Raw genomic sequence first — 24,353 nt, 5'->3', positions numbered from 1 at the left:
GAGTTTTTCGTATCACACTGTAGCGAGTTTCTGTGCCAAAAATGGTTAAATATATGAGGTTGTTTAGAAACGAACGAAAGAAATTCGGCAAAAAAACGGAGAAGCATGACGAGTTTTTGTTGGCTGGATCAGAGGAAGCAACACATGTCGGAGGTCAGAAGTTGACGAGGATGGCAGGGATATCGCGTCATGGTCCGTGAATACTGGAACATTTATGAGTGATCTAACCATTTCATCACAATGTTGGTCCGCCATAAGCGGATCATCAGAGAATGCATTTGAAAAGTGATAAAAGTAAATCAATCGCTCTAATAACATATCTGCTGATTAGTTTCCATCTAACGCAAATTATGCCTTTCCGTCCATGTGCCGAGACAAAATTCAAACTGACATTTGCGCTAGCGTTCCAACGCGAAGCGTTTTCTCCGATGAAGCGTTGCTGCTGCTGCTGTCAAATCGTTCATTATTGTTATTGTTGTTCACGGGTTCGTGTGCGTCGGCAAAAGTGCTACGACAAATAGGTATTTTGTGGAGGTAAGCCATTTTCCTATCTACCATCGTGTACGCAAACGTTGTATGAGTTTAACAACCATCCAGGCATTGTGGTTTTGCTGAATTTTGGTCGGAAAAGTACGCGTTAAAGCACTACCATTCGCCATTTGATAAGCGCCATTGTTGTGCTTTGCTCCATTCCAGGCATTGAACAGTGGTGTGGTAGAGGAAGAAGTAAAGAGAGAGGGGAAAAAATGACGATCGATTCCGATGCCGGCGGTGCTGCGGCGGAACCACCGCCACCGCAGCAGGAGAAAATCCGATGTTTCTTCGACGTTAGTCTCGGTGGCCTACCGGCGGGCCGTATCGTGTTCGAGCTGTTCCCTGCGGTCGCTCCGAAAACGTGCGAAAACTTCCGCGCACTGTGTACGGGTGAGAAGGGCATCGGGCAGAAGACGGGCAAACCGCTCCACTACAAGGTAGGTGGTACCGAAAGCCTAGCCGAAAAGGGCTAGAATGGTTTTTCCCTGAACTGGTGTGGCTGAATGTTTTGTTCTGTGTTATGTAGGGCATCATTTTCCATCGCGTGGTTAAAGATTTTATGATCCAGTCCGGGGACTTTTCCAACGGCAACGGAACGGGCGGCGAGTCGATTTACGGTGGAACTTTTGATGGTAAGTGTTAGGACACGGAGAGAAGCTGGCTGGGACAGTTTGAATTTCTTTCGTGAACTAAATCTCTCCACTCTATCTGTTGTTTTGCAGACGAAGAATTCACCCTGAAACACGACCGAGCATTTTTGCTCTCTATGGCCAATCGTGGAAAAAACACGAACGGCTCCCAATTCTTCATGTAAGTAGTGTGCGGCAGCGGTGCTATAGAAATCACCTTTTGTAATTACCTCAAACACACAGGGAAGCGTCCGTACACCTGAGGGGGGAGGGGGGGGGGGACAAAAAAGGAACACTCAGAAAACGCTAATCTCTTTTTCTCTTGATTAAAAAAAAAAGTCATTGATGAGTTTCTCTTTCAGCGCATGTGTAATTAGATAGTGGATAGCACACTCATCTCCAACTTCTTGTTGCTTTTGTTCCACCTCCCATATATTCGCCTCCTTTTTAGTGGGCACACGCTGTTACCATGCCAACGGTTCACGGCAGAACAGCCGCAACTGCCCTGATTAGTAACGCCTAGGTGCCGCCTAGGCACGCGCGCTCAGACACACACTGTACGAGAAATGCGGAGTAGTACAAAGTTGAGTTTGTAGGCTGTGCCATCATCCCCTTCACAGCACAAAACCGGTACCGGCAGCACAATATCCCGTTGCAGCACGCGACCATCGTGCGTCTCTTCCCCCTTTCTCTTCCTGAGTTTACAGAGAGTTCCGCAAAGCAGCAAAGTTTACGCGACATTCATCAGCGGCAGATTCGGCTCGCCGGTTGGTGGTGCGGGGTCACTGTCCATCGTGCGAAGATGTGCGACCACTGCATCCAGAACACCATCCCGGAAGGCATGCAACTTCGTCGTGTCATGTCGTGCGTGTGTGTGTGTGTGTTGCACGCTCGAAGAAGGACAGCACTCAGGATGAGACGTCCGGAAGAGGTGTGCGTGCGGGTCGGAGGCCAATCGATACTCCGCAACCCCCTCGCGTCCAATCTACGCCATCTGACGATGTTTGCGAATGATCTGCTCCGATCCATGCCCAAGCAATCAAGCAATCCATTTGCCAATCAATTGTTCTTTCTGTGTTTTCTCTTTCTCTATTGTAGTACAACGCAACCTGCCCCTCATCTTGATAAGTAAGTGTGAAACGAACTATTTGCCGCGCACTGAATATAGCAGCCTTCCTAACACTTTGCCGCACGTTCGGTTTTTTTTTTATTATTTTGCAGTGTGCACGTTGTATTCGGTCATGTTGTGTCCGGTCAGGATTTAGTGCGACAGCTCGAACAGCTACCGGTCGATCGCAACTCTCGCCCACTGCAAGATGCAATGGTTTCCAACTGTGGTGAGCTTGTGCGGCAAGTGAAAGGTAAGACGCAGCGAAATGGGGGTTTTGTGCACGATTATACCGACAACCAACTCGGTTGGTTCCTTGTTTTTGTTTTCATTTTTGACCCAAACGGTGCAGCGAAAAAGGAAAAGAAAAGCAAGAAGCAAGTGGTCGCATCCAGTGACGATGATTCCAGCGACACCAGCAGGAAGCGCAAAAAGGACAAAAAGAAGAAACGTGGAAAGGACACGTCCCCACGCGGAAAGCGTTCGGCGTAAGTTTTGCTTGTTTCTGGCAAGTCATTCTTTCAGCTTGTTTCACTTCTTTCTATCCTGCTTCTCCCTCCCGGCAGCGATGTCAATGCATCGATCGAAGAAGGCGAGGTGGAAGATGAGATGCACCCGATGGCAACGGTGACCAAAATCGATCCGGATGAGATACCGGAAGTGTCCAATAAGTATCTGATGCGGAGCGATAGCAACACTGCCAAGCCGGCCGGCGATGGCGAGGAGGACGACGGTCGCAGGCGCGACAATCGGCCGAGGGAACAGAAAGGCTTCGGTTGGTCGAAGAAGCGCGTGCCATTGTCCCGCAGCGGGCGTACCATTAAGGGTCGCGGACACTTTGTAGGTTTTTTTCTTTGTCGCGTGTTATTGGAGAATGGGAAGGAGGGGTGTGGGAAGGTTGAGGGAGGTTAAGGAGGTTAATATTCGGTTTCTTTTGTTTGCTCCATGTGCGCACTATCGTTCCAGCGCTACCGTACGCCGTCACGCTCGCGTAGCCGATCGCGCAGCCAGACACCGATTCATTGGCGCGCGGCTCAGAAGCGTACTATCAAGATGACGGATTTGGAGAAGCTGGAAGAGGAGAAACGGCAGCGCGAATCCGAGATCAAGCGCCGGGAAGCGGAACGTAAGAAGCGCCACGAAGACCTCGCCAAAGGAGCGTCGAAGAAGTCGTTCTTCGAGCTCAATCAGGAGCAGTCGGCGACGCGTGAAAAGTCGGCGAGTGAGTCTCCCGAACCGGCAGGCGCGAATCGTCCGACCGCGGACGCTGCTTCGACCAAAGAACAGGAGCGTTCGGGCCGTGCCAAATCCAACGGTTCGATCGACATGAACGCGCTGGACTACGAGCACAACCCGGCGGAAGGGTCGGACAGCGAGCCGGAGGAACCGACGCACAAGAAGAGCGATACGCTGGCCAAGGCGCTCGGCGTGGAGCCGAAAAAGAAGTCGGCAGACCAGCCGAGCAAGCCGGACGATCGCCGCAAGCCAAATGACGATCGTAGGCGCGATCGGTCGCGTAGCCGGTCGCGCGATCGCTACCGGGGCCGGGGTGACGATTATCGCGGTCGTTCACCACCCGCCTACTATCGCGGCGGAGGAGCCGGAGGAGGAGGAGGAGGAAATCGTGGCAGACCACCGTACGGTGGTTTCGGGGGCGGTGGTGGCCCTCCTTTCAATCGGTACAACCATCAGCAGCCACCGAACCGGCGGTACGGCGGTGGTGTTAATAACATTGGAGGGTCGTACTACTCGCGACCACGCGGCCGGTTTGGAATGCCCGGTGGTGATCGCTATGAGCGTGATTATCGATCTCGCCGATCCCGCAGCCACGACGATGGGCCTCCGCGGCGCTCGCGCCGTGATCGGTCGGAAAGCCGGTCGCGTTCCCGGTCGCCGGAGCAGAGCAGACGTCGCCGCCGAGATAGCACCGGTTCGGGCAGTTCCGTGGAGCGCTCCCGGCGCGATCGGTCCGGCTCGCCTGCCAAACGCCGCTCGGCTTCCCGGCCGGCGGTCGACGTAAAGCCGAACGTGCGTGCGGCCAAATCGGCCAACGGAAAGGAGCTGGACAAGTTCCGCGACAAGAGTCCGGGCTCGGTCGCAACCGCGATCGTGGTGGCGGCCGTGGAAGCGGCCAAGATGCCCACCGTAACGATCAAGAAGGAGCCACTGTCGGAAGAGGAGAAGGCACGGCTGCAAAAGGAAAAGATGCTGAAGCGTGCCGAAACGCTGCTGCTGCTGAAGAGCCACATGGAGAAGGAGATCGAGGAGCAGCAGCGGAAGGCGCGCGAAAAACAGCAACAGCAGCAGCAGAAGCAGCAGCAGCAGGAGGCGCGAAAGCAGAAGGAAGAACAGGACGCCCGTACGCTCGACGCCGTGATGGATCTGGCGCAGCTGAAGCAGCTGAAGAAGGAAACGATCCAGAAGCTGAACGCACAGGAAGCGGCCCAACGCATCCTGCAAACGGTGGTGACGAACGTCGCCTCCGGGTCGGGGGGCAGCGCGGGCCAGAAGAAAAAGTCCAAAACCAGCAGCAAGCGGCGCAGCTCGTCCAGCAGCTCGTCGTCGTCGTCCTCGTCGGACAGCGCCTCCCGGAAGGAGAAATCGCGCAAGAAGCGCAAGGACAAGAAGCGCAAAGCTCGTCGCCATTCGTCTAGCAGCAGCTCTTCTTAGGCATGGACGGGCGTATATGGGTGTGGCGGAAACCTTTTCTTCCGCAGCAAAGTGGGCTTCGCTCAGAGGCGCCGACCAGTTTTCTTCGTGTGCAACAAATGAATTTTCCCCAACGATATATCATCGCTGTTTCGTTCAAAGTAATGAAATGTAGGCATTTCTCTAGCATTATTTGCATCTTCTTGAACTATCTAATCATTGACAAATAAATCGAATTGCGCAAAATAGAAATAGAAGCACTCAGAATTGCCTTTTCATTTTCACAAACAAGCTATACCGCACGGAGGTTAGTGTGTGCCTGGCTCTGCTAATAGGATTAAATTATTTTCATTAGTTTCTGCAATACGCCACAACGGACGAGCGTGCGAAAGTTCGCAAGGAAGTTGGAAAAAGTAACATCAGCATCAAAACAAGCAATCCCGCACGCGTGTACGGATTGGTGTGTGCATCACTGTAAGCATCCTGTCAAAAAATCGATACAAAAAAGGAAGCACTCGCGGAAGAAAAGAAAAATAGAAAGAAAAACAACAATGCAAACAAACCCTTGTCGCAGCGCCTTTATCCACCTACTGCTTTAACATCGATGCACAGATAGCGTTAATATTGTAATGCAAGGGAAGGGATTAATTTTCCTTCCATCTTGCGTAAAAATGGCTACAATTCATTTCACGAAATGTCATCGGAATTTCGTCGCCGATGACCATAGCACCGACCAGCTGTGCTACGCTTGGGTGAGACGCAATAAGCAAAAAAAACGGTACGCGTTCCATCATCATCATTCCGGTCGGCTCTGTTTTTCTGCGCGATACAATTTCGGCACTTTGCCCGTTGCGAAAAGGGACGCTCTGCCAGCGTTGGCGAATGTGGGTCCTGCTAGTTTCCAGTGTAAGTGTGGCGAAACATATCGTGCCCATATCAAATTGTGTGTGCCATTGTGCTGCCGTTCGTCCGTTCGTCCTTACGGAAGGAGAAGGGCCGAAGCAAGCGCCCTCCTGTACAAAGCTGCATTGCGTGTGCTGTGTTTTTGCAAAGGTGTTGTTCCGTTCCCGGAAAACGGCCCCGAATTTTTCCCAAACGTGCCGACACCTAGTATCCCCCGTACTGTGATGAGGGGGGAGGCATCATGTTCCCTTTCTGCCACCGTGTTTCACGTGTGTTGTGCTGGTGGGATAATAGCGTGCGCTGAACGAAAAGGGTTTTGTGTAACATCCAAATAATTACCCCGCACCAGTGCGTTGTGTGCGTGCGCGCGCGCGTGTGTGTGTGTGTGTACCGAGGAGGTATGAAAATGTCGTCCATTTGGGATGGGTGCGATTCCGGGTGGAAAAGGCCGGCGTGTGGCGCCTTGAAGGAGTAAAAAGGGAAGGGAAGGGGGGGGGGGGGCAAAGCGAATTTTGCAAACCACCCCAAAAGGTCAGTGTATCGTGCTCATTTCCATACCCGCGCGTAGGCCACGGCCTCTCCCCGGGTTTTATTTGTTCTATTCCATCGCTCACTTCGCTCTGCTCACTTTGCAAAACAGTGCGCGAATTTGTTATCGACCGAAAGGTAGCGTACGGCGGCAGTGAGGTGAAAAGGAAAGAAGGCAAGAAGAAACAAAAAGAAAAAAAACTCACACACAATCCAAGTGTCATTTTTGTTTGGTTTGCTGTTTTGTTGTTGTTGTTCTTTTCCTTCTTTCCTTGTTTTCCCTTTTCGTTGCGCGTACCTTGCACACCTCCCCCCTCCCGCTCGGTGACGACTCACGTTACACACAAGCCCGCAATGAGAGCGCACGGTGACAAAAATAATGCGTGCAAGGTGGTTTTCCCACACCGCACGCGAACCAACTGCGAACCACAATTGCACCAGGCGCATGAGGAGAAGGGGGCGAAAGGTGGAGAAGAAAAGGGCATCACCGCCGCCGCGGTGCTCGAATCCAGAGCAGAGTTGCTAATAACACACCCGTCGCCTGCTCCCGTCGCGGGCGATCGTGTCGCTGTGCGTGAGGTAGCGTTACCAAGCGTTACCCCGGTTACCCCGGTTTCCCGGTCAGGAGCGAGAGCGCGGTTTTGCGAAACCCGATTTTGGCATTACAGGCTGCCCAAAACCCCACGCGATCGGGCGCGTTTGTGTGTTTGACCCTTTGCCGTTTGCATGCTCCGCCACATTCCACCTGTATTATTGTGCCAATGCCATTCCGAGTACGATTACCGTCCGTCAACCCTGTCGGTCCCGGTGCAAACCGTCTATCCGGCTTTGCACGAGTGTGTTATTTAATCGTATCGTACACACCGGACGCCCTTTGGTGTGACTACGTGCGTATGTGTACAGCGATGCAAGTGTGTGTGTGTGTGTATGTGCGTTGTGTGTTTTTGATTGAATAAACCAAACAGCGCAAAAGGGATTTCGGATCGAATCGAATTATGCGTATCATGCGCTGAAAGGTGATAACGTTTAGGGAGTACCTGTGCCCCATGTCCTTGTTGTTTTGTTTTATAATCCAGAACCTATAAGTGCTAGTTCTTCTTCAATCTGTGGTTTTCACTTGTTTCTTTTTTTGTCTATTGCCAACAACCGCGCCTCCGTTGTTGTCCCCGCGCGGTGCGTTCGCTCCAAACGCTTGTTTACTCTTTCTCTCGATCGATGCTCTCGCGTCCGTTCGCTCGCTCACTTTCGTTGTGGTTGTCTCCCTCTCTCTTTCCCTCTCTCTCTCTCGCTCTCTCTCTCTCTCTCTCTCTCTCTCTCTCTCTCTCTCTCTCTCGCTCTCTCTTTTCTTCGTTCTCGTTCAACTCCGCGCGCGCTCTTGTTTTTCGGTACGCGCGGCTCTCTACACACACGTTACGCATCATCCCCTGTGCCGAGGTGTGCTTTAGTGTATTCCGGTCTCGCATTCCGTGTGTGCGTTGTGTGCCTCGCATCCGTACCGGGGCCGCCCCGTGTTGTTTTGTGCTCTCGCGCTTCGTGTTTGTGCGCTGTTGTGCTACTACCCAGCGGCGCGACCAGGAGTAGAAGGTGCAGTATGCGCTGCTGACCGGGGTGGAAAATAAAAAAGAATGGCAGCAGGCGGCGGCGGCGGTGGCGGCAGCAGTGCGCTGCTTCTTGACCAGGGTGAATAGAAAACAGCAGCAGCGGCGGCCGTGTGTTCAAGAATCTCGCTAGTCAAAGCAACCAGAAGAAGAGAGGGCGCCCATGCAACACCGACGACATGCGATGAAGGCTGTGTCTGGAGTAAAGCAATTTATCTGTGTGTATGAACCTCCAGTGTGCAGGACGAGCGTTTGTAAAGTGTACGTGTGTTTGTGTGTGTGTGGTTTTGTGGAGTGGCATTTCATTCATGGCTAGAAAAGGTGCATAAGTTGTGCTTGAAAAGCAAAAAGAATAGAAATGAAGCCATAAAGCTAGGGCTAGTTAAATGTATCTGAACGAAAAAAAAACTACGCATCTTGTCTGTGCGCTGCCCCACACTCGCGTAACTATCTGTGGCCAGTTTCTTCACTCTGTATGCTTCGCGCGCGCGTGTACGGTAGTGCGATTTAAATTGGCGGAACCGTGCTGCTAGAACTGTCCGTGCCCGAGTGCGGGGTGGTCACCGAAGGGAAAGAAAATGCTCCAGTGTGTGTGTGTATGTGTGTGTGCACTCAAGTGATTGCGTGACGTGAGGAGAGAGTGGTTAGCATCCCCTACTAGCAATGAGAATGTAAAAGTGTGCGTCTTTCAGGCGAGGGGCATGTAGAAGCAGGGGGAGACGGTTGGAAATACGCGGAATTACGCGGCGGCGAGAGCGTGTTTTGCTTTCTACACAGTTTTTGCACTCACACAATCACACATGTGTGAATGTGTGCGTTCACTTTCAGCCAGCGCGCTCAGTTTGGTTTTCTCGCAGCGGCTTGCTGGTGTCGGTGTCTCGCTCGCACTAGTGCAGCGAGTGTTCCTCGTGCGTTCCCTTTCTTGCTACCACACAAAATCGTCAGTACAGTTCAAGCCTTCGCAGTGTGAGGCCGCGCGCGTTTTAGCCTAAGTCCCGGGCGCTCGATGTAATTTGAAGTGAAGTGTTGAAGTGTTATTTATTTCAATTCACATTATTACGGCGTCGATCGTATTTTCAAGTGTTGAAGTGTTGTGCGCATTGAAATAAAGCAGCGTTAATCTTTCATAATTCAACATGAATATGTAAATTATGCTGCTTTATTTCAATGCTTTTTTTACAGTATTCAACATACACAACATACAGGCAGTAAGGCGGGTGCTTGAAGTGACGATTTTTTTTTAATATTTATAATAAAAAATATGTGTGGTTTTGTGGCAAGATTGTGGTTAGCGATGTGTGGAACTGTGCCTTAAGTTTCAATAAAGTGTTAAAATATCAAACGAGTTTGATGTAATTAAATTTATTTCGATGCATGCGATTTTATTACGCAGCAAATCTAAGTGAACGAAAGCGCACAGCGCACAACGCGCAACGAAAGAAACGAGGGGGAGGGGGTGTTCAGCGCAGCGCGCAAGTGCGGCAACAGCGCAGCGCAAACCGAAAGAAACGCGAGAGAGCAAGAACAGCTGATCCGCGCTCCAGCGCAGCGCGAGAGGAAAAAAACGGGAGGGAGGGGGTATCAGCTGATCAGCTGTTTTGTATCGCGAGAGCGCCCCATGTAATTTGAAGGCAAACGAGAGAGCGCTGCGCGCGCTTACTCTCAATTCGGAAAAAAATCACTGCCGCTCGACTATGGCGGACAATACAACTTCGACCGAACCCCTTCCCCCTGTTTCTACATGCCCCTCGCCTGTAAATTTCGCTCTCTTTCCCTACTAGCAATGAGAATGTAAAAGTGTGCGTCTTTCAGGCGAGGGGCATGTAGAAGCCGGGGGAGACGGTTGGAAATACGCGGAATTACGCGGCGGCGAGAGCGTGTTTTGCTTTCTACACAGTTTTCGCACTCACACAATCACACATGTGTGAATGTGTGCGTTCACTTTCAGCCAGCGCGCTCAGTTTGGTTTTCTCGCAGCGGCTTGCTGGTGTCGGTGTCTCGCTCGCACTAGTGCAGCGAGTGTTCCTCGTGCGTTCCCTTTCTTGCTACCACACAAAATCGTCAGTACAGTTCAAGTCTTCGCAGCGTGAGGCAGCGCGCGTTTTAGCCTAAGTCCCGGGCGCTCGATGTAATTTGAAGTGAAGTGTTGAAGTGTTATTTATTTCAATTCACATTATTACGGCCTCGGTCGTATTTTCAAGTGTTGAAGTGTTGTGCGCATTGAAATAAAGCAGCGTTAATCTTTCATAATTCAACATGAATATGTAAATTATGCTGCTTTATTTCAATGCTTTTTTTACAGTATTCAACATACACAACATACAGGCAGTAAGGCGGGTGCTTGAAGTGACGATTTTTTTAATTATTTATAATAAAAAATATGTGTGGTTTTGTGACAAGATTGTGGTTAGCGATGTGTGGAACTGTGCCTTAAGTTTCAATAAAGTGTTAAAATATCAAACGAGTTTGATGTGTTTAAGTTTTATTTCGATGCATGCGATTTTATTACGCTGCAAATCAAAGTGAACGAAAGCGCACAGCGCACAACGCGTAACGAAAGAAACGGGGGGGAGGGGTTGTCCAGCGCTACGCGCAAAGTGCGGCAACAGCGCAGCGCAAACCGAAAAGAACGCACGGGAGGGGGTGTTCAGCGCAGCGCGCAAGTGCGGCAACAGCGCAGTGCAAACCGAAAGAAACGCGAGAGAGCAAGAACAGCTGATCCGCGCATCCAGCGCAGCGCGAGAGGAAAAAAACGGGAGGGAGGGGTATCAGCTGATCAGCTGTTTTGTATCGCGAGAGCGCCCCGTGTAATTTGAAGGCATGCGAGAGAGCGCTGCGCGCGCTCACTCTCAATTCGGAAAAAAATCACTGCGCCTCGACTATGGCGGCCAATACAAAATCGACCGAACCCCTTCCCCCTGTTTCTACATGCCCCTCGCCTGTAAATTTTGCTCTCTTTGTCTGTCGGGTTGTCTGTCGGGTCGGCACAAGTACTAGAAACGCGGGCATACCCGACAGACAAAGAGAGCAAAATTTACAGGCGAGGGGCATGTAGAAACAGGGGGAAGGGGTTCGGTCGATTTTGTATTGGCCGCCATAGTCGAGGCGCAGTGATTTTTTTCCGAATTGAGAGTGAGCGCGCGCAGCGCTCTCTCGCATGCCTTCAAATTACACGGGGCGCTCTCGCGATACAAAACAGCTGATCAGCTGATACCCCTCCCTCCCGTTTTTTTCCTCTCGCGCTGCGCTGGATGCGCGGATCAGCTGTTCTTGCTCTCTCGCGTTTCTTTCGGTTTGCACTGCGCTGTTGCCGCACTTGCGCGCTGCGCTGAACACCCCCTCCCGTGCGTTCTTTTCGGTTTGCGCTGCGCTGTTGCCGCACTTTGCGCGTAGCGCTGGACAACCCCTCCCCCCCGTTTCTTTCGTTACGCGTTGTGCGCTGTGCGCTTTCGTTCACTTTGATTTGCAGCGTAATAAAATCGCATGCATCGAAATAAAACTTAAACACATCAAACTCGTTTGATATTTTAACACTTTATTGAAACTTAAGGCACAGTTCCACACATCGCTAACCACAATCTTGTCACAAAACCACACATATTTTTTATTATAAATAATTAAAAAAATCGTCACTTCAAGCACCCGCCTTACTGCCTGTATGTTGTGTATGTTGAATACTGTAAAAAAAGCATTGAAATAAAGCAGCATAATTTACATATTCATGTTGAATTATGAAAGATTAACGCTGCTTTATTTCAATGCGCACAACACTTCAACACTTGAAAATACGACCGAGGCCGTAATAATGTGAATTGAAATAAATAACACTTCAACACTTCACTTCAAATTACATCGAGCGCCCGGGACTTAGGCTAAAACGCGCGCTGCCTCACGCTGCGAAGACTTGAACTGTACTGACGATTTTGTGTGGTAGCAAGAAAGGGAACGCACGAGGAACACTCGCTGCACTAGTGCGAGCGAGACACCGACACCAGCAAGCCGCTGCGAGAAAACCAAACTGAGCGCGCTGGCTGAAAGTGAACGCACACATTCACACATGTGTGATTGTGTGAGTGCGAAAACTGTGTAGAAAGCAAAACACGCTCTCGCCGCCGCGTAATTCCGCGTATTTCCAACCGTCTCCCCCGGCTTCTACATGCCCCTCGCCTGAAAGACGCACACTTTTACATTCTCATTGCTAGTAGGGTAGACCATAACACAACAATCGCTCTCTTAACAAACGCCCAGATACATACATACAAATGCGCCATTCTCCATTTCCACTTTTGGGTAGCTCTGTGGAATCACACGCACGTACATTCAAGCACACACACACACATACACACTCACTCACACAAATACAGGTGTGTGTGTGTGTATGGAAAGTGGTGAGGTGGATCCTGTGGAAGGGCAAATAAGGAGAACGAGAACGGATGAACCGGTGATGAAAACACACCGAGTTCGGACGGGCTCAGTTTCGTAATTGCAATGGGAAGTAAACCAACGAAAAGAAAAGACAGTTTAATGAAAAGTGCACAGTGCAAGCAAAGCACTTCCTTCCGTTCTGTCTCATCGCGGTAGAGGCGAGCATTTGTGCGATTGGTTCTAGTCCAATATGTTCGATGATTGGCATGCACAAGGGGCTGCACATTTTTCTAGCAATTTAGGATTCTAAATGCCCACACAAACTCACACACACACGCATCTAACACACGCAAACACACACACACACACATGGCAGTAAGAAACTCAAACTGCGCGTGGTGCGATGCAAAAGGAAACCCAACATCAATTGACAGTCAAAAACTGTCACCCAAAACAAGGCCACTTTGTTTGTTGCCCCCTTCTGGCTGGCAGTGCGTGAAGCGCAGCAGGCGCTGGAGAACCGCTTCGTACCAATCGCTGAAGAAAGGAGAAGGACACCTCTCGCCGGTGAGGGCACAACGCAAACAGTCCGCGCAAAACGCAAATCCGCCGCAAGTGAGCACATGAGGAGGGGGGAGAGCTGTGAAAAGGAACGGGATGCGTAAATGGTGGCGAAAAGTAAATTGCTAGAATATGGTGCGTGTGCGTCTGTGCGTGTGTGCGTGTGTGTGTATACGCGGGGTCGTTGTTGGTGCGCTTCCACCAGCCGTTCTCAATTGTCGATACGCGTACAGCAGCGCGCACCAGTGTGCGTATTTTGTCTCCTAACGTAATCATTTCATACGTTTGGCATGTGTGTCGTTCTAGGCTCGCACTCTGCAATATTTAAGTGCCACAGCGCTGATTGGTGTGCGTAATTTGCAGTGTTGTTTTGTTTCACGTTAAATAAGTATTGTTAAAGATGTAAATATTAAAGTTTTCGTTTAGAAACAACATTAATCAACATGTGTGTTTTTTTTTTCAATTTACACAGCATACATAGTAATATAAACAAGAATGTTAATGATATGTAATAAATGGTTAGCAGCATTCCGGTTTCGATAAAAGAACCGACAGTGAAATAACAACAATAGAAAAGCAATGTTTTTAGTGATATCGGTCCGCGCATTGTCAGAAAATTGGCTACCGGTGGTAGTGGTGTGACCGGCGTATTCGTACTGTGCAGTGTTGTATCGTGCCGCTGTGAAAGATTAAAAAGCATCGATTTGAAATATTTATTAGGCGTGAATCATAAACCCCCCCCTCCCCCCTTGCCGCTCCGTCTGCAGTCCTCCCACGCCCGTCTGGTGTGCGCGCTCGTTGGGGTGGCAGGAAGGTTTCGGTTGCGTATTGACACGGGCGGCCGCCCCATTGTTTGCACGCAAAACCAGTTATGCATGCGTAGGTGGTTCCGCGCCGCGGCAGTGTGCACGAGGAGTAGGCCTCGAGAATAACCACTAACACATACATATAGCGCGGCGAAGTGTGCTTTGCCCACCGTTGTCGTGGCTGGCGTAGTGTGATGTGGTGATGCACACGGCGACCGCCACCACCATCACCAACGTCGTGTGTGCATCGACGCCCTCGTCCCGGCGCCGGCAGTGTGTGATGCATTCGGCCCATTGTTGGACGGCTTCGTCGCTGCCCGGTGGTGCTGGCTGTTGCAGTAGTAGTAGTGGTAGTAGTGGTGGTGGCAGTGGTAGTGGTAGTAGCAGTGGCGGTAGTGGTGGCGGCGGTGGTGGAAGCGATAGTGAGGGCGATTGACCGGAAAACATGCGAACCGTCAGATACGATCGTCGTAGGTCCGGATCCGCTGCCGTTTTGGCTTGCAAACAACAGCAGTGAAACGCAAATAACAAGAAGAAGAGCGGCAAGAAAGGCAGGAGGGTGCAGAAACAGAAAAGAACAAAACAACAACAAACAAACAACTCGACGGCAGCAGCAGCAACAACAACAGCAGCTGGCGCATCAATCAATAAACGACTCGCACACACTTACACAGTGTTTTTTTTCTGTGTGTGGTGCCGTGGATAGAAAAGTTCTCTCGGTTTATAGTGTTATTATTGTGAAGCAAAAGTAATAAAAACAAAGGAAGCGTTCCTGCCCCCAATGGGTAGCAAGCCCTGTATTGTGTTGTGGTGGTGCATCGACAGCAAGAACAGCAGCAGCCGTATCAGCAGTTGCAGCAAGCGAAACCGCAACAGTGACAGCAGCAGTCGGCATCCGAGCTGCCTTTGCAAAAATTAAATACCACACAAATGGTGAAGGATTTTTTATGGCGCTGCTCTCATTTCGACTTAGTATTCTGTTTACAATAGGATTGCTGTTGCTGAATGGATTCGTTTCCGATTCGTCAGGTAAGTGTGTGTGTGGGTTGGTTTTTTTTGTTACTTGTTTCATGTTGTAAATTAGTTTTGCAGTATCATTTTAAAGGAATTTTATTAATTATTCACCACAGCTGAGGCGTTGTTGATTGTGTTTCTCTTGCACCATCGGGCCCAACAAAGCAGCTCACGCAATTCTAGCTACGTTGCCATGGGTCCGGGGCAGCCCCATACTGCCATCTCACTGTGGCTGTGTGTATCGATGCTTACTGGACCTATCCACTCGTATGCACACAGTACCAGGGCACCGAAAAGCAAGCGCGGAAGTTTGTTTGGCCAGTTCAGCTTGCCACTTTCTGCTCCTCCTGTGTGTTGTAGTAAACCCGAACCCACCCCATTCTCTCGCACACGCACCGAAGTCTCGGGCTGGGAAAGACTTTATGTGGGTGTGAGCTGCTGCTGACCGTGTCGTCTCTTCCGACTCTTCTCTTCTGCTCCGACGCACAATTATGTCAAAACAATCAAAATGGCGTGCCATCATCATCAACATGGTTAGCCATGAGAGAGATAGAGAGAGAGAGTAGAGAGAGTAGAGAGTAGAGAAATGTATCGTTTTTGCGCGACGGTTAGGCGTGCATCGTCGATAGGATTATTTTAATTCTTTCCGACAACATCGAAATGGATTGTTGCTCATATTTATGAAAAGATTCTCAGTCGGTCATCTGATACGGATACCCGTTTGAGTGTTGAAATGAAATGCCTTGTATGTGTCACTCCAAGGTTCAGATACGTTCAGATGTGGGTGTTTTTTTTTCTCTCTCTCTCTCTCTCTCTCTCTCTCTCTCTCTCTCTCTCTCGATGTGGATATGTTTTCTCAGCTTTGGGCAATTTGCATGAGGGAATGCACTCACCGTTCTCGATGGCTGGTCAAGAGGCAAGTTTGTAAATGTGTTGGTACACTTACGCATAATCAATTCACCCGAGAGAAGAAACAGAGAGTAAGAGAGAAAGAGAGCGCGGAAGCAACCCCTGTATTTGTTTGTATGCGCGTGCGTTCATTGAGACATCGTTCCATTCCAAGAGAGAGCGAGAGAGCGAGAGAGCCGGCATTACTGGAGGGGAATGGGGTGGCGGTGGTATTTGTAAACGAAAAGCAACTAATGTTTGTTTACCGAAAGAATGGTACTAGAATCCCAGCAGCCCAGGCATGCTGGGGAAAGATTTACTAGAAACAACGGTGCTTGTTTCATGACATTTAGAGTGGAATTAGTGTTTTGTCGTAATTTAAGCATAATTGTTGCCATTTTTGTTCGTTAAAGAAACTTTTCCAGTTCACTCAAACGTTCGTTTTAAGGTCTCAGTTGGTCCCGGAAATTGTGAGGATTTTTTGAGCACTTTCTCCCCTTTTCTTCATGTCATCATTTTCTCAGATAAATTGCTCTAATCCTTTTGTTTTGATTGTTTTGCAATTTTGCTTGTATTTGCCCTTGACATACAGCATATTGATCCGATATTATAAACCCATGGTGGTTGGCAGATGTAATTTACCTTGTCTCCTTCCACGTTCCCATTGGGAATGCTTCATGCGGCATGTTACTACGTGCTTAAAATTTGCTCGTGTGCCAAGCAGTTCCAGCAAACCAAACATCCAACATGTAGGACCATACATTTTGTGTCTATTTTGTTACTACTGATCTATACAATTTTTCACCTCACACCAAGTCACTACTGCTATATATTGGTTGCTGCAGGAGCCGTGGAACTGTTGAAATCGAAATGGCCACCCATGCGGCTGCTTCCCACCATCCATCGATTTCACCCACTCACTCCGGGCAGCGGGCCTCGTCGTTCGACGCCGGGGTGCGGGTGGTAAAAAGTGCATTAATCTAAATGGTGATTTTAAGTCGACATCTCGTGCACAGCTTCCCGGGCGAAAGGGCGACAGGGGGAGGTGGGGGTGGTTATTACTCCGTCACATCATCGTAAGTTATCCGTTATTTTGGAGGAAAACCGGCTGCTGCCGCCGCCCACTTGCGCGTCACTCACGCACTGGAGAGCGCCAGGCAAGCATGTAGACGCTTGTCCCCGTCGTGCCTCGTGCGGTAACATGACGGGTGCGCCCACACACCGGCCTGTACCTTGTGCTGTTGGACCACGCATATTAGCCTACGCACCGGGCATGGAGCAACATTCCCAAGACGACTTAAACAAACAAAAAAACACAAACTAGTTCCATCTAACGCATCTCATCGAATGCACTGCACCAACACACACGCGCGAATGCGCGGTATGTGGTGTACTTTCTCGGGTACTCGAGCATCACGTTGAGTTGGTGTTGTCGTTGAAAAGCCAGTGTGTTGTCGTAGCCAGGACCGCTGGAAAACATTATATGATGGAATGTATATTAACGATTAGAGCTGAACGAACATCGAAAGAGGTTGATACAGGATGTTTAAACATTATTTAAGAGTGCTCTTTAAAGCTTTTTCCTCTGAACTTGTCGCCTTCATCGGGGGAAGCATTTAGATGATAGGATGTTTATTTCTTCAGCACTTTAGTCCCATCAACTCGCCCGACGCCAACACGTTGCTCGTCGTGAGTTCAAGTCTCGTAGTGACCGTCGTCCTGTATAGGCCGGCAAGATCGTGTAGGATTCGTTGCCTTTCCCTTACTGTGTAATGCCTGTTTCGCTAATAATGCTAGAATACTTCCGTTCAATAAAGGGGCAAAAGCCTCCTTTTTCCTTCATGTTTGGATACGGAAATCTGGAGCCTATTTTGTACGAACGAAGTACGCATGAACCTTCAACATTAAACTAAGCTGTCAGACGCATATCCTAAATCTTTTTTTTCTACTTTATGTTTGCACGCGAGGGGTGTTTCAATGAACAATTGCGAAGAAAAGAAAAAAAAAACGCACAGAACGAAATTACAATACAGCCGAAATTTTGGTTTAATCAAGGATCGGTTCGAATGCTGGTTTCCGCTGGTTCCGCGCGCAATGAAGAGAGACGCTAACGATTCCTAAGATCTGTGCGCACCGTTACCGGGTCCTGCTGCAAGAACGCCCCGAATAGTCGCGACTCTGGGCAGGAAGGAAGGAACAGGACAGCATCAACACTTCTCGTGCCATGCTACGGCCAGATTATGGGAGAATAACAACAAAAGAACAAACAACCAAGACAAACAGCAGGAAGAAAAGGGGATGATAGAGACCGATGGTATGGTGGTGGTGGTGGTGAAATGAAGGAACTGGTTGTCGAAAATTAGACAAAAAAGGGGTTAAACGGGCATTTGTTCCTGGTGGCATTCTTCTCAAATATGTTGCTTCTATTCGTACTTTATCACACAAACACAGACACACTCACACATTCGCTCTCTTTTTCTATCTATCGCTCTCGCTTTTACTTTGGTTGTTGCCTTTTTATTTTTTTATGTTCTTATTCCTCCTTTTGGTTGATTGCAACATCCTAGGCCATGGATTTTTTTTGCTTTCTGCCGTTTGTGTGTGTGTATTATTGCTAGTTTTGTTTGGTAGTTTTATTCGCCAACCTATCCTTAACCCCCAGCCCATCTCTCCCTCCTTCTCCTCCTCCTCCTCCTCCTCTTCCTGGTTGCTTTGATTGTAGTGGCGGTGCGCGAGCCGGTAGACGCGAGATTCGGCGGCTTTTGCGCGACCGTCTCACGCGGAGGCCCCTTTTCTGGGGCAGAGAGCAGCAGCCCCTCTGGATGGCCCTCTGCAGCCCAGCATGATGATATTTGTGCGCGCCAAATTTGTCTTCGTGCGGCTTCTGGCAAGGCTTCTTCCTGGTGGAGGATTGCCTAGAGAGAAGGGGGAAAACACACACACACACGCACACAAACAACAAAAAAGACAACCGAACCGAAATCGCAGGTAGAAAAGCCCCCATTTCTGCAGCCTCGAGATCAAGCGCTGTGTGCGCGAACGCCGTGGAGATTCGGGCTGTTTAGGAAGTTTTGCGCAATCCGAAAGCACACATGTGCGCGCGCGAACCTTTTTTGGTTGATGTTTTGGCCTGCCATTGAACCAGTTTCAAGGGTATGGCTGGCATGGAACGGACAGTCTTGTTTTTTTTCTTCTCTCTCTTCAATTTCTTTCCTTTTTGTCGCTTCGAGAGCGCGCCTGCTGTCTATGGCGACACACGGGGTGTGTTGTACACAGGGCGAGCGCGCGTGAATGCTTTCTATTTATGAGCTTCCATACTTCGCTGGCCCAAAAGTAGTTGACAACCGATTGTATGCTGTAATGCCTTGACCCTAGAAGTAGAAGCTCGCCCAAATCACTTCGACTGTTACTTGTTGAACGTCGAATAGTAGAATGCTTCCAAAATGAATGCGCGCACGCAGGCTGAAAGGTGGATGGTAGCCATGGTACCAAACGTAGGATACTACCCAGGCTGCAAATGACAGCTGAAAAGACGTCTTTTGGTGGTCTTTCGGGTCACCGAAAGTCCGCCGAAAGACGTCTATATAACACCAGTTTAGACCGACATTGACAACACCAGCGATGTTTTTCCTATGCGATGTATTTTGATGTCAATGTCAAAACATACAGTGTTGCCAGCAAAAAAAAATCAAAGCTTTGTTGCTGTCATTCTATCGTCTTGTTGAGCCGCGCACTGTCAATCACACGTATTGCGTTGTGCGTTTCGCTGACAAGCTGTGGTGTGTGTTGTATATCGTTCTAATGTTAGGTTATTATTTAGTGTAAGAGATATAGATTTACCTTTTGATTCTTTGATGAATGGATTTGAACTCGTTCCTTCGAATGTGCAGTACATATCCCCACCGCAGTAGTGATTGGTCCAACGCTTCTCCGCTGATAGACACGCAACTATAGCGCTATATAAACCATCAGAGACGCAGGATGGAAAAGTGAGTTCATTGTAGAAAAAAAGTGTTTAGCATTTAGTCGTTCTCACGCGAACATATTTCCATACTTTCAGCGCAAAACGTCCGAGGTTCATCGTTCAAATGAAAAATGGGAAGGCTGTATTGTTACCGATCAATCAAGCATGTAAGGGTAAATACGTAGACGAGGTATTCGCTTCATTTACAAATGAATGGTTTATTTCTAGCCTCTACTCCGCCAGTTAAAATAAACTCCTATCATCATTTACATCCGGATGTTTTGGAAGATTTATCCTCGTGCTCAGATAAAACACAAACATACGAAGAACATAACGAAAATTTCATCCAAACACCGAGCACCTCACGACAAGACTTGCTAAAAAGTAAACAGAGTGTTCCTTTTTGATGGCAATACTGCATGCTAATTTTCATGTTTTATGTTTCCAGACCCACTTCCGAAGCAAAAATCCTGTTCAACACAAACCAATAGACAAACTGAAGGAGATTATTTATGGAACGAAATTATCAACAAACTAGACTTAATACAACAGGAGCAAAGACAGCAAGCAGAGATATCAAACAAGAGAATAGCAGCTTTGGAAGGACAAATCAAATTGATGCGGTCGGAATTCAACATTGTCTCTGACAAATTGATTCCTCGTCCAGGGTTTGTGGCTGTGTCGAGTTTTGAGTGGGAACCACTAGCAAACAAAAATGATCTGGATACGCTTGAAAAAAGATTGTCGGAACCTGAGTTTAGAAAGAATTTCAATGACTATTTAGAAACTCGTCTACCATCAGATTGTTCAGAAGAAAGGATGCATGCGGCTATGGACATAATATTTACAAAGGAGCTAGTGACTCAAATCACGTGGACGGGCATAAGTCGTCCCATTGAAAAAATATGCTTTTTCGAATACAAAAATATAATTAGGCAATTTAAAGACATAGGAACATACGGAGGTGTTACACCATCTGATAAAGCAATCAAAGGTTTTTTCCAAAACAAATTCAAGCATGGTGGTCAAAGGCTAAACTTAGTTGGATTAGTTAGAACTTCTCATCATCGACGCTAGAAATCGTATAAGTTGCGCAGTGTCGTTATGTAAGTTAGAAATGAATGAATTTATTAAATGTGTTCGGAAATACCATCATGTGATATGAAAACCATAAGAATTGCAATAAAGATTAAATTTAAAATGTACATTTCTGTTTTATTCAATTAACGTATGAACTAACGGAACAAAGTCGAATTCGTTGTCTTTTGGGAGAGGAACAGCTACCAATTTACATTTCACATCTTGTAAATCAATTTGTACTTCTGTTTCCTCAAAGCTACGGAGATTTCCACGGTGCATATTAATCAGCTTAGATGTAAAGGGATAATCAAAGCAATGAGTAGAGTTGCTTAATTTTCTGGCGATTATTTTTAGGCTTGTTACATTTTCCTGTGCAACTACATTAATGTACTGGCAAACATTTCCAGATTTGGTTAAAAACCACCCATCTCGGTGTCCAGGTTTCAAGCAAAATCCTTTGCGAACATGGAGAGTGGTAATGTTACCTCTCTGTTTAATAGATGGATAACTTGAAATATCATCTTTTTTATGGACATAATACGCTTCTTGTTCTGCAATTCTATTAATAACTTGTTCCAAACTCCTCCATCCGTTACGCAACAAATTTTTTATGTGTTGTAGAGCATTTTCGAATAAATAAGAAGATAACGTCCGCAGTGGACCAAATTCATCTACTTCTTCGAATATGTGTGTAAGATTGTGAACGTTGCTCGAGATAAACTGTGGTCCGTAAACATCAACATACTTTTTTACAAAAAGAGTAATTAAATTATTAGCAAGCAGCCAATGTTCTTTGTAGATGTTCGAGGAGAATAATGTTATACTACAGAAATACAACATATAATGTTTGTGCTGTTCATCACTCATGATGTTTTTCAACACCGAAAAACTTGCATAGTATAAAAATGATGAAAACTCTGAGCCTTTCCAGTGATTCACATCGTGTAACGATCGAAATTTTCTATGGATTTCTATTGGCAATTGGATTGTCATTAGCATACCAGATATTGTCGTTATTTCAGCAAACGACAATTTTTTTTTAAACCCAAATTTACCAAACAACAAGCCGATCAATATCCGTTTGGTGACACCAAGATCTATCAAATGTAGTTGATCACAAACTATTATTTGCTTCACAAGATCAAAATTATTTAACAAAAGTAGTGGCGAGTCAAGTTTATGATGACCACCATACTTCCGCTTTCTAAAATGTCTATCGGTTCTTTTTGGTGCGCTACAATCAAGGAAAGTTGTTCTTCCTTGCATTTTGACACCTTTGGTAGTGCATTTCAAACAACCATCAAATGAATTGAAGTTGGCGACACCTGTAAAAAACAAATTAAATCAATAGTTTGTGCTTTAGAAGTATAAAATGCAATTTTGTTTTACCTTTTATAAACGCCCGTGCTGGTGAATCGGCAATTATGGCGCGTACCACTACATCAACTCTCACGTCGTTGATTTGTACCCCATTGCTAGTTAATAGGTTTATTTCTTCGATGAACTGCTTTAAAAAATATTCGATGCTAGGTTTCTTTGTTCCGCTGTAAATTGAAACAATCATAACAGGAATTTCTGGCATGTTATGAATATTTATTAAAATCGGCCAGAATTGTAAATTATTGCTTTTAAATATCGGCAAACCATCGATGGATACATTAAGCAAGAGTGTGGTGTCCGAATTCAGAGATGTATTACTGCAAACAGACATTAATTAGTTTGTTTATGAAAAGTAAGACAGAAACATTTTCATGAATGTACCTTAGCTTGTTCGTGAGACATTTCTGCACTCCATAATACCAGTACTGACCACCTTCTACCGTCAGGATATCAGCCGAAATTTTTCGATTGATTTTTAGTAGGGTTCTAGCGTCTTTAGGTAGGTTACAGGAACTCACTTTTCGAACTATATCCATCACTTGGGCAATCGAGTCGTATGTTTGGTTTGTTGATATTGCCCATTGACGCAAAGCATCTTCAGCAGAGAATGGGTCATCTGATGCTGCTGGATCTATATCATCATCCGAACTTTCCATTAAATAGTCGATTACATCATCATCGGCTTCTGATAGATAAGCAGCTTCCCCTTCGTAGAAAGTTTCACCGACGATATTATCCTGTGCAAGTGCATCACTGCCTTGTGAAGAATTCATACCTTGTTCAGCTACTGCAACCCGTATCAAAATAATTGTTATAAATGAAGTAATACATAATTGCAATAAACCTCATACCATTGGAAGTTCCACTAGGGCCGGCACCGTCATCTATCTGGTTTTCATGTTCCAAACGATCACGGTGGCGATACAAGTAAGAATTATATTTGATACGCTTCGAGAAACTTTTATTCATAGTGATTTCCACGAAAACAACGACGACAAAACTATTTTTAATCACAAATCGCTTCAATTACAAGATATGGCTGCAACAATGGCTCGCTATCAATTTGTGTGTGATATGACATCTGAAAGTAAACAATCGGCTGCGGTCAAAATACCACCATGAAGAAGATGAAGCTTTCAGAAGAAGAAACACGATCAACGTTTGCCACAGCGTGTTGTTTTGTATAGATTGCCAAATCTAAAGAAATTCGAGCCGAATTGAGACGAAACGTGTTTATTAATAATAGCAAATCAAAATTTCAATATTTTCTTTAATATTTCATTCCAAATAGTCAACAAATATGCATTAAAAGCAAGTGAACTCGTCAACCATGTATTATAATTAAGATGTATTGGTCTTTCGGGCTGTCATTTGCAGCCTGGGTAATGCTTTCCATTAACATGTTCGGCTAGCCCCACTTGTGTAGGCCCTACAACAGTAGGCAGTGTGGTTCGTTGTTCAAGGATGATAGGGAACACAAATACCACCAACCTTGTGACGGTGGCAGTAGGCATTGACGCAGATTTTCTAGCAACTGTGCCCCGCACGATGATCCTCGTCGTCGTCGTCGTCTTCGACGATGCGTGTTACTACGAAAGTTTTAGAGTTAGAGGATTCTCTGTGAGGTTCATGGGTTTCTTTTGCCCCGTGTATGGGTGTATGGGTTTGGCGGGAAAAACTCCAGTTCGTTTTGGTACGCGGCTGCTACGGAGCAACTAGGCGAAGCAAGCGACAAAAACATGGAATAGATGGTGTTCCTGTAGGGCGAAAATGTGGGGACATAATCGGGCACGGGACGGGATTTTGCCGCGCATGTACACATACCAACCACCCATCTGGACCAGTTTGTTCGACCAGGGCTGGATTATTACTGGCTGTTGTTGTTGTTGTTGTTGTTACCCCGGGATGGATGGAAAGTTGTCCGTAGAGCTATTCCCACTTTTGGAATGTTTGTCGATACGAGTGTGTGTGCGTGTGTTTGCCACCATGGGATGTTTTCGGATTAAGAGGGAATCGATCTGCACGCCGCTTTTGTGTGATGATCTACGCTTGAAATGTTTTATTAAATAATACTTCTATGTATCACCCTCTTCATGGTGGGAAGTAAATAGTAAAAGATTGTGTTCATTATCTTCCTGTATGTTCTACTGATTCTTTTGTGTGAATTAGTACAATTTAAGGAGCAATCAAGTATACCAATCTTGCTCCAGCAATGCTAGAGCAGATTACAGATTCGAGTTCCTCTTGATCTGGCTATATATTGTTATGATTGGACGCATTTCGAACACTTAAACGTGTGAAGTCAGCTCTGCTATCGTCATTCCAGGCTCGTAGAGATCGTCAACT

General features: G+C 47.2%; 3 protein-coding genes and 2 long non-coding RNA genes across 10 annotated transcripts in view; 3 read left to right on the top strand and 2 right to left on the bottom strand.

Annotated features, from left to right (window-relative positions):
• The first annotated feature begins 435 nt into the window (after window positions 1–435).
• On the top strand, window positions 436–5,180 carry LOC1273012 (peptidyl-prolyl cis-trans isomerase G). 2 transcript variants are annotated; one of them, XM_061646832.1, is made up of 9 exons: window positions 436–534; window positions 697–971; window positions 1,061–1,166; window positions 1,257–1,344; window positions 2,262–2,291; window positions 2,385–2,524; window positions 2,624–2,759; window positions 2,838–3,111; window positions 3,238–5,180. In XM_061646832.1, the coding sequence occupies exons 2-9, from the start codon at window positions 747–749 to the stop codon at window positions 4,939–4,941; spliced, it is 2,703 nt and encodes a 900-aa protein (XP_061502816.1). In that variant the 5' UTR covers window positions 436–534; window positions 697–746; the 3' UTR covers window positions 4,942–5,180. The 2 variants fall into 2 exon arrangements, with proteins under 2 accessions (XP_061502816.1, XP_061502815.1); XM_061646831.1 differs by having other exon boundaries at window positions 486–630.
• A 487-nt stretch (window positions 5,181–5,667) lies between these two features.
• LOC1273013 (uncharacterized) overlaps window positions 5,668–24,353 on the top strand; it is a 37,683-nt gene continuing 18,997 nt past the window's right edge. Inside the window, exons 1-3 of one of the 4 annotated variants that reach the window (XM_061646827.1) lie at window positions 5,672–5,826; window positions 13,182–13,223; window positions 13,348–14,710. In XM_061646827.1, the coding sequence (XP_061502811.1) occupies window positions 14,629–14,710 (82 nt within the window). In that variant the 5' untranslated portion in view covers window positions 5,672–5,826; window positions 13,182–13,223; window positions 13,348–14,628. Of the gene's footprint in view, window positions 8,032–13,181; window positions 13,224–13,347; window positions 14,711–24,353 lie in introns of all 4 variants that reach the window. The other 3 variants (XM_061646829.1, XM_061646828.1, XM_061646830.1) reach the window with 3 other exon arrangements.
• LOC133391607 (uncharacterized) lies at window positions 11,465–12,158 on the bottom strand. The gene is made up of 2 exons (XR_009765099.1): window positions 11,801–12,158; window positions 11,465–11,626 (listed from the first exon to the last, which is right to left on the bottom strand). It is a non-coding gene; the product is annotated as an uncharacterized LOC133391607 (long non-coding RNA).
• Window positions 14,731–20,775, top strand: LOC133391606 (uncharacterized). The gene is made up of 4 exons (XR_009765098.1): window positions 14,731–19,572; window positions 19,644–19,714; window positions 19,776–19,931; window positions 19,996–20,775. It is a non-coding gene; the product is annotated as an uncharacterized LOC133391606 (long non-coding RNA).
• On the bottom strand, window positions 20,737–23,668 carry LOC133391605 (uncharacterized). 2 transcript variants are annotated; one of them, XM_061646833.1, is made up of 4 exons: window positions 22,859–23,668; window positions 22,389–22,794; window positions 22,017–22,324; window positions 20,737–21,952 (listed from the first exon to the last, which is right to left on the bottom strand). In XM_061646833.1, exons 1-4 carry the CDS (start codon window positions 22,974–22,976, stop codon window positions 20,763–20,765), a joined length of 2,022 nt encoding a protein of 673 aa, XP_061502817.1. In that variant the 5' UTR covers window positions 22,977–23,668; the 3' UTR covers window positions 20,737–20,762. The 2 variants fall into 2 exon arrangements, with proteins under 2 accessions (XP_061502817.1, XP_061502818.1); XM_061646834.1 differs by having other exon boundaries at window positions 22,389–22,791.

Source organism: Anopheles gambiae, chromosome 2, assembly GCF_943734735.2.
Source record: "Anopheles gambiae chromosome 2, idAnoGambNW_F1_1, whole genome shotgun sequence".
Classification (NCBI taxonomy): Eukaryota; Metazoa; Arthropoda; class Insecta; order Diptera; family Culicidae; genus Anopheles; species Anopheles gambiae.
This window is presented reverse-complemented; position numbering and strand designations above follow the sequence as displayed.

What these genes read in the sequence shown, in the direction of transcription:
- LOC133391605 (XM_061646833.1), bottom strand. Translation starts at nt 22,976, where the DNA reads ATGAATAAAAGTTTCTCGAAGCGTATCAAATATAATTCTTACTTGTAT. An exon ending in CCCTAGTGGAACTTCCAATG is followed by an intron (nt 22,795 to 22,858) that starts GTATGAGGTTTA and finishes TACGGGTTGCAG; the next exon opens with TAGCTGAACAAGGTATGAAT. An exon ending in AGCACGGGCGTTTATAAAAG is followed by an intron (nt 21,953 to 22,016) that starts GTAAAACAAAAT and finishes TGTTTTTTACAG; the next exon opens with GTGTCGCCAACTTCAATTCA.
- LOC1273012 (XM_061646832.1), top strand. Translation starts at nt 747, where the DNA reads ATGACGATCGATTCCGATGCCGGCGGTGCTGCGGCGGAACCACCGCCA. An exon ending in TTACGGTGGAACTTTTGATG is followed by an intron (nt 1,167 to 1,256) that starts GTAAGTGTTAGG and finishes GTTGTTTTGCAG; the next exon opens with ACGAAGAATTCACCCTGAAA. An exon ending in CCTGCCCCTCATCTTGATAA is followed by an intron (nt 2,292 to 2,384) that starts GTAAGTGTGAAA and finishes ATTATTTTGCAG; the next exon opens with TGTGCACGTTGTATTCGGTC.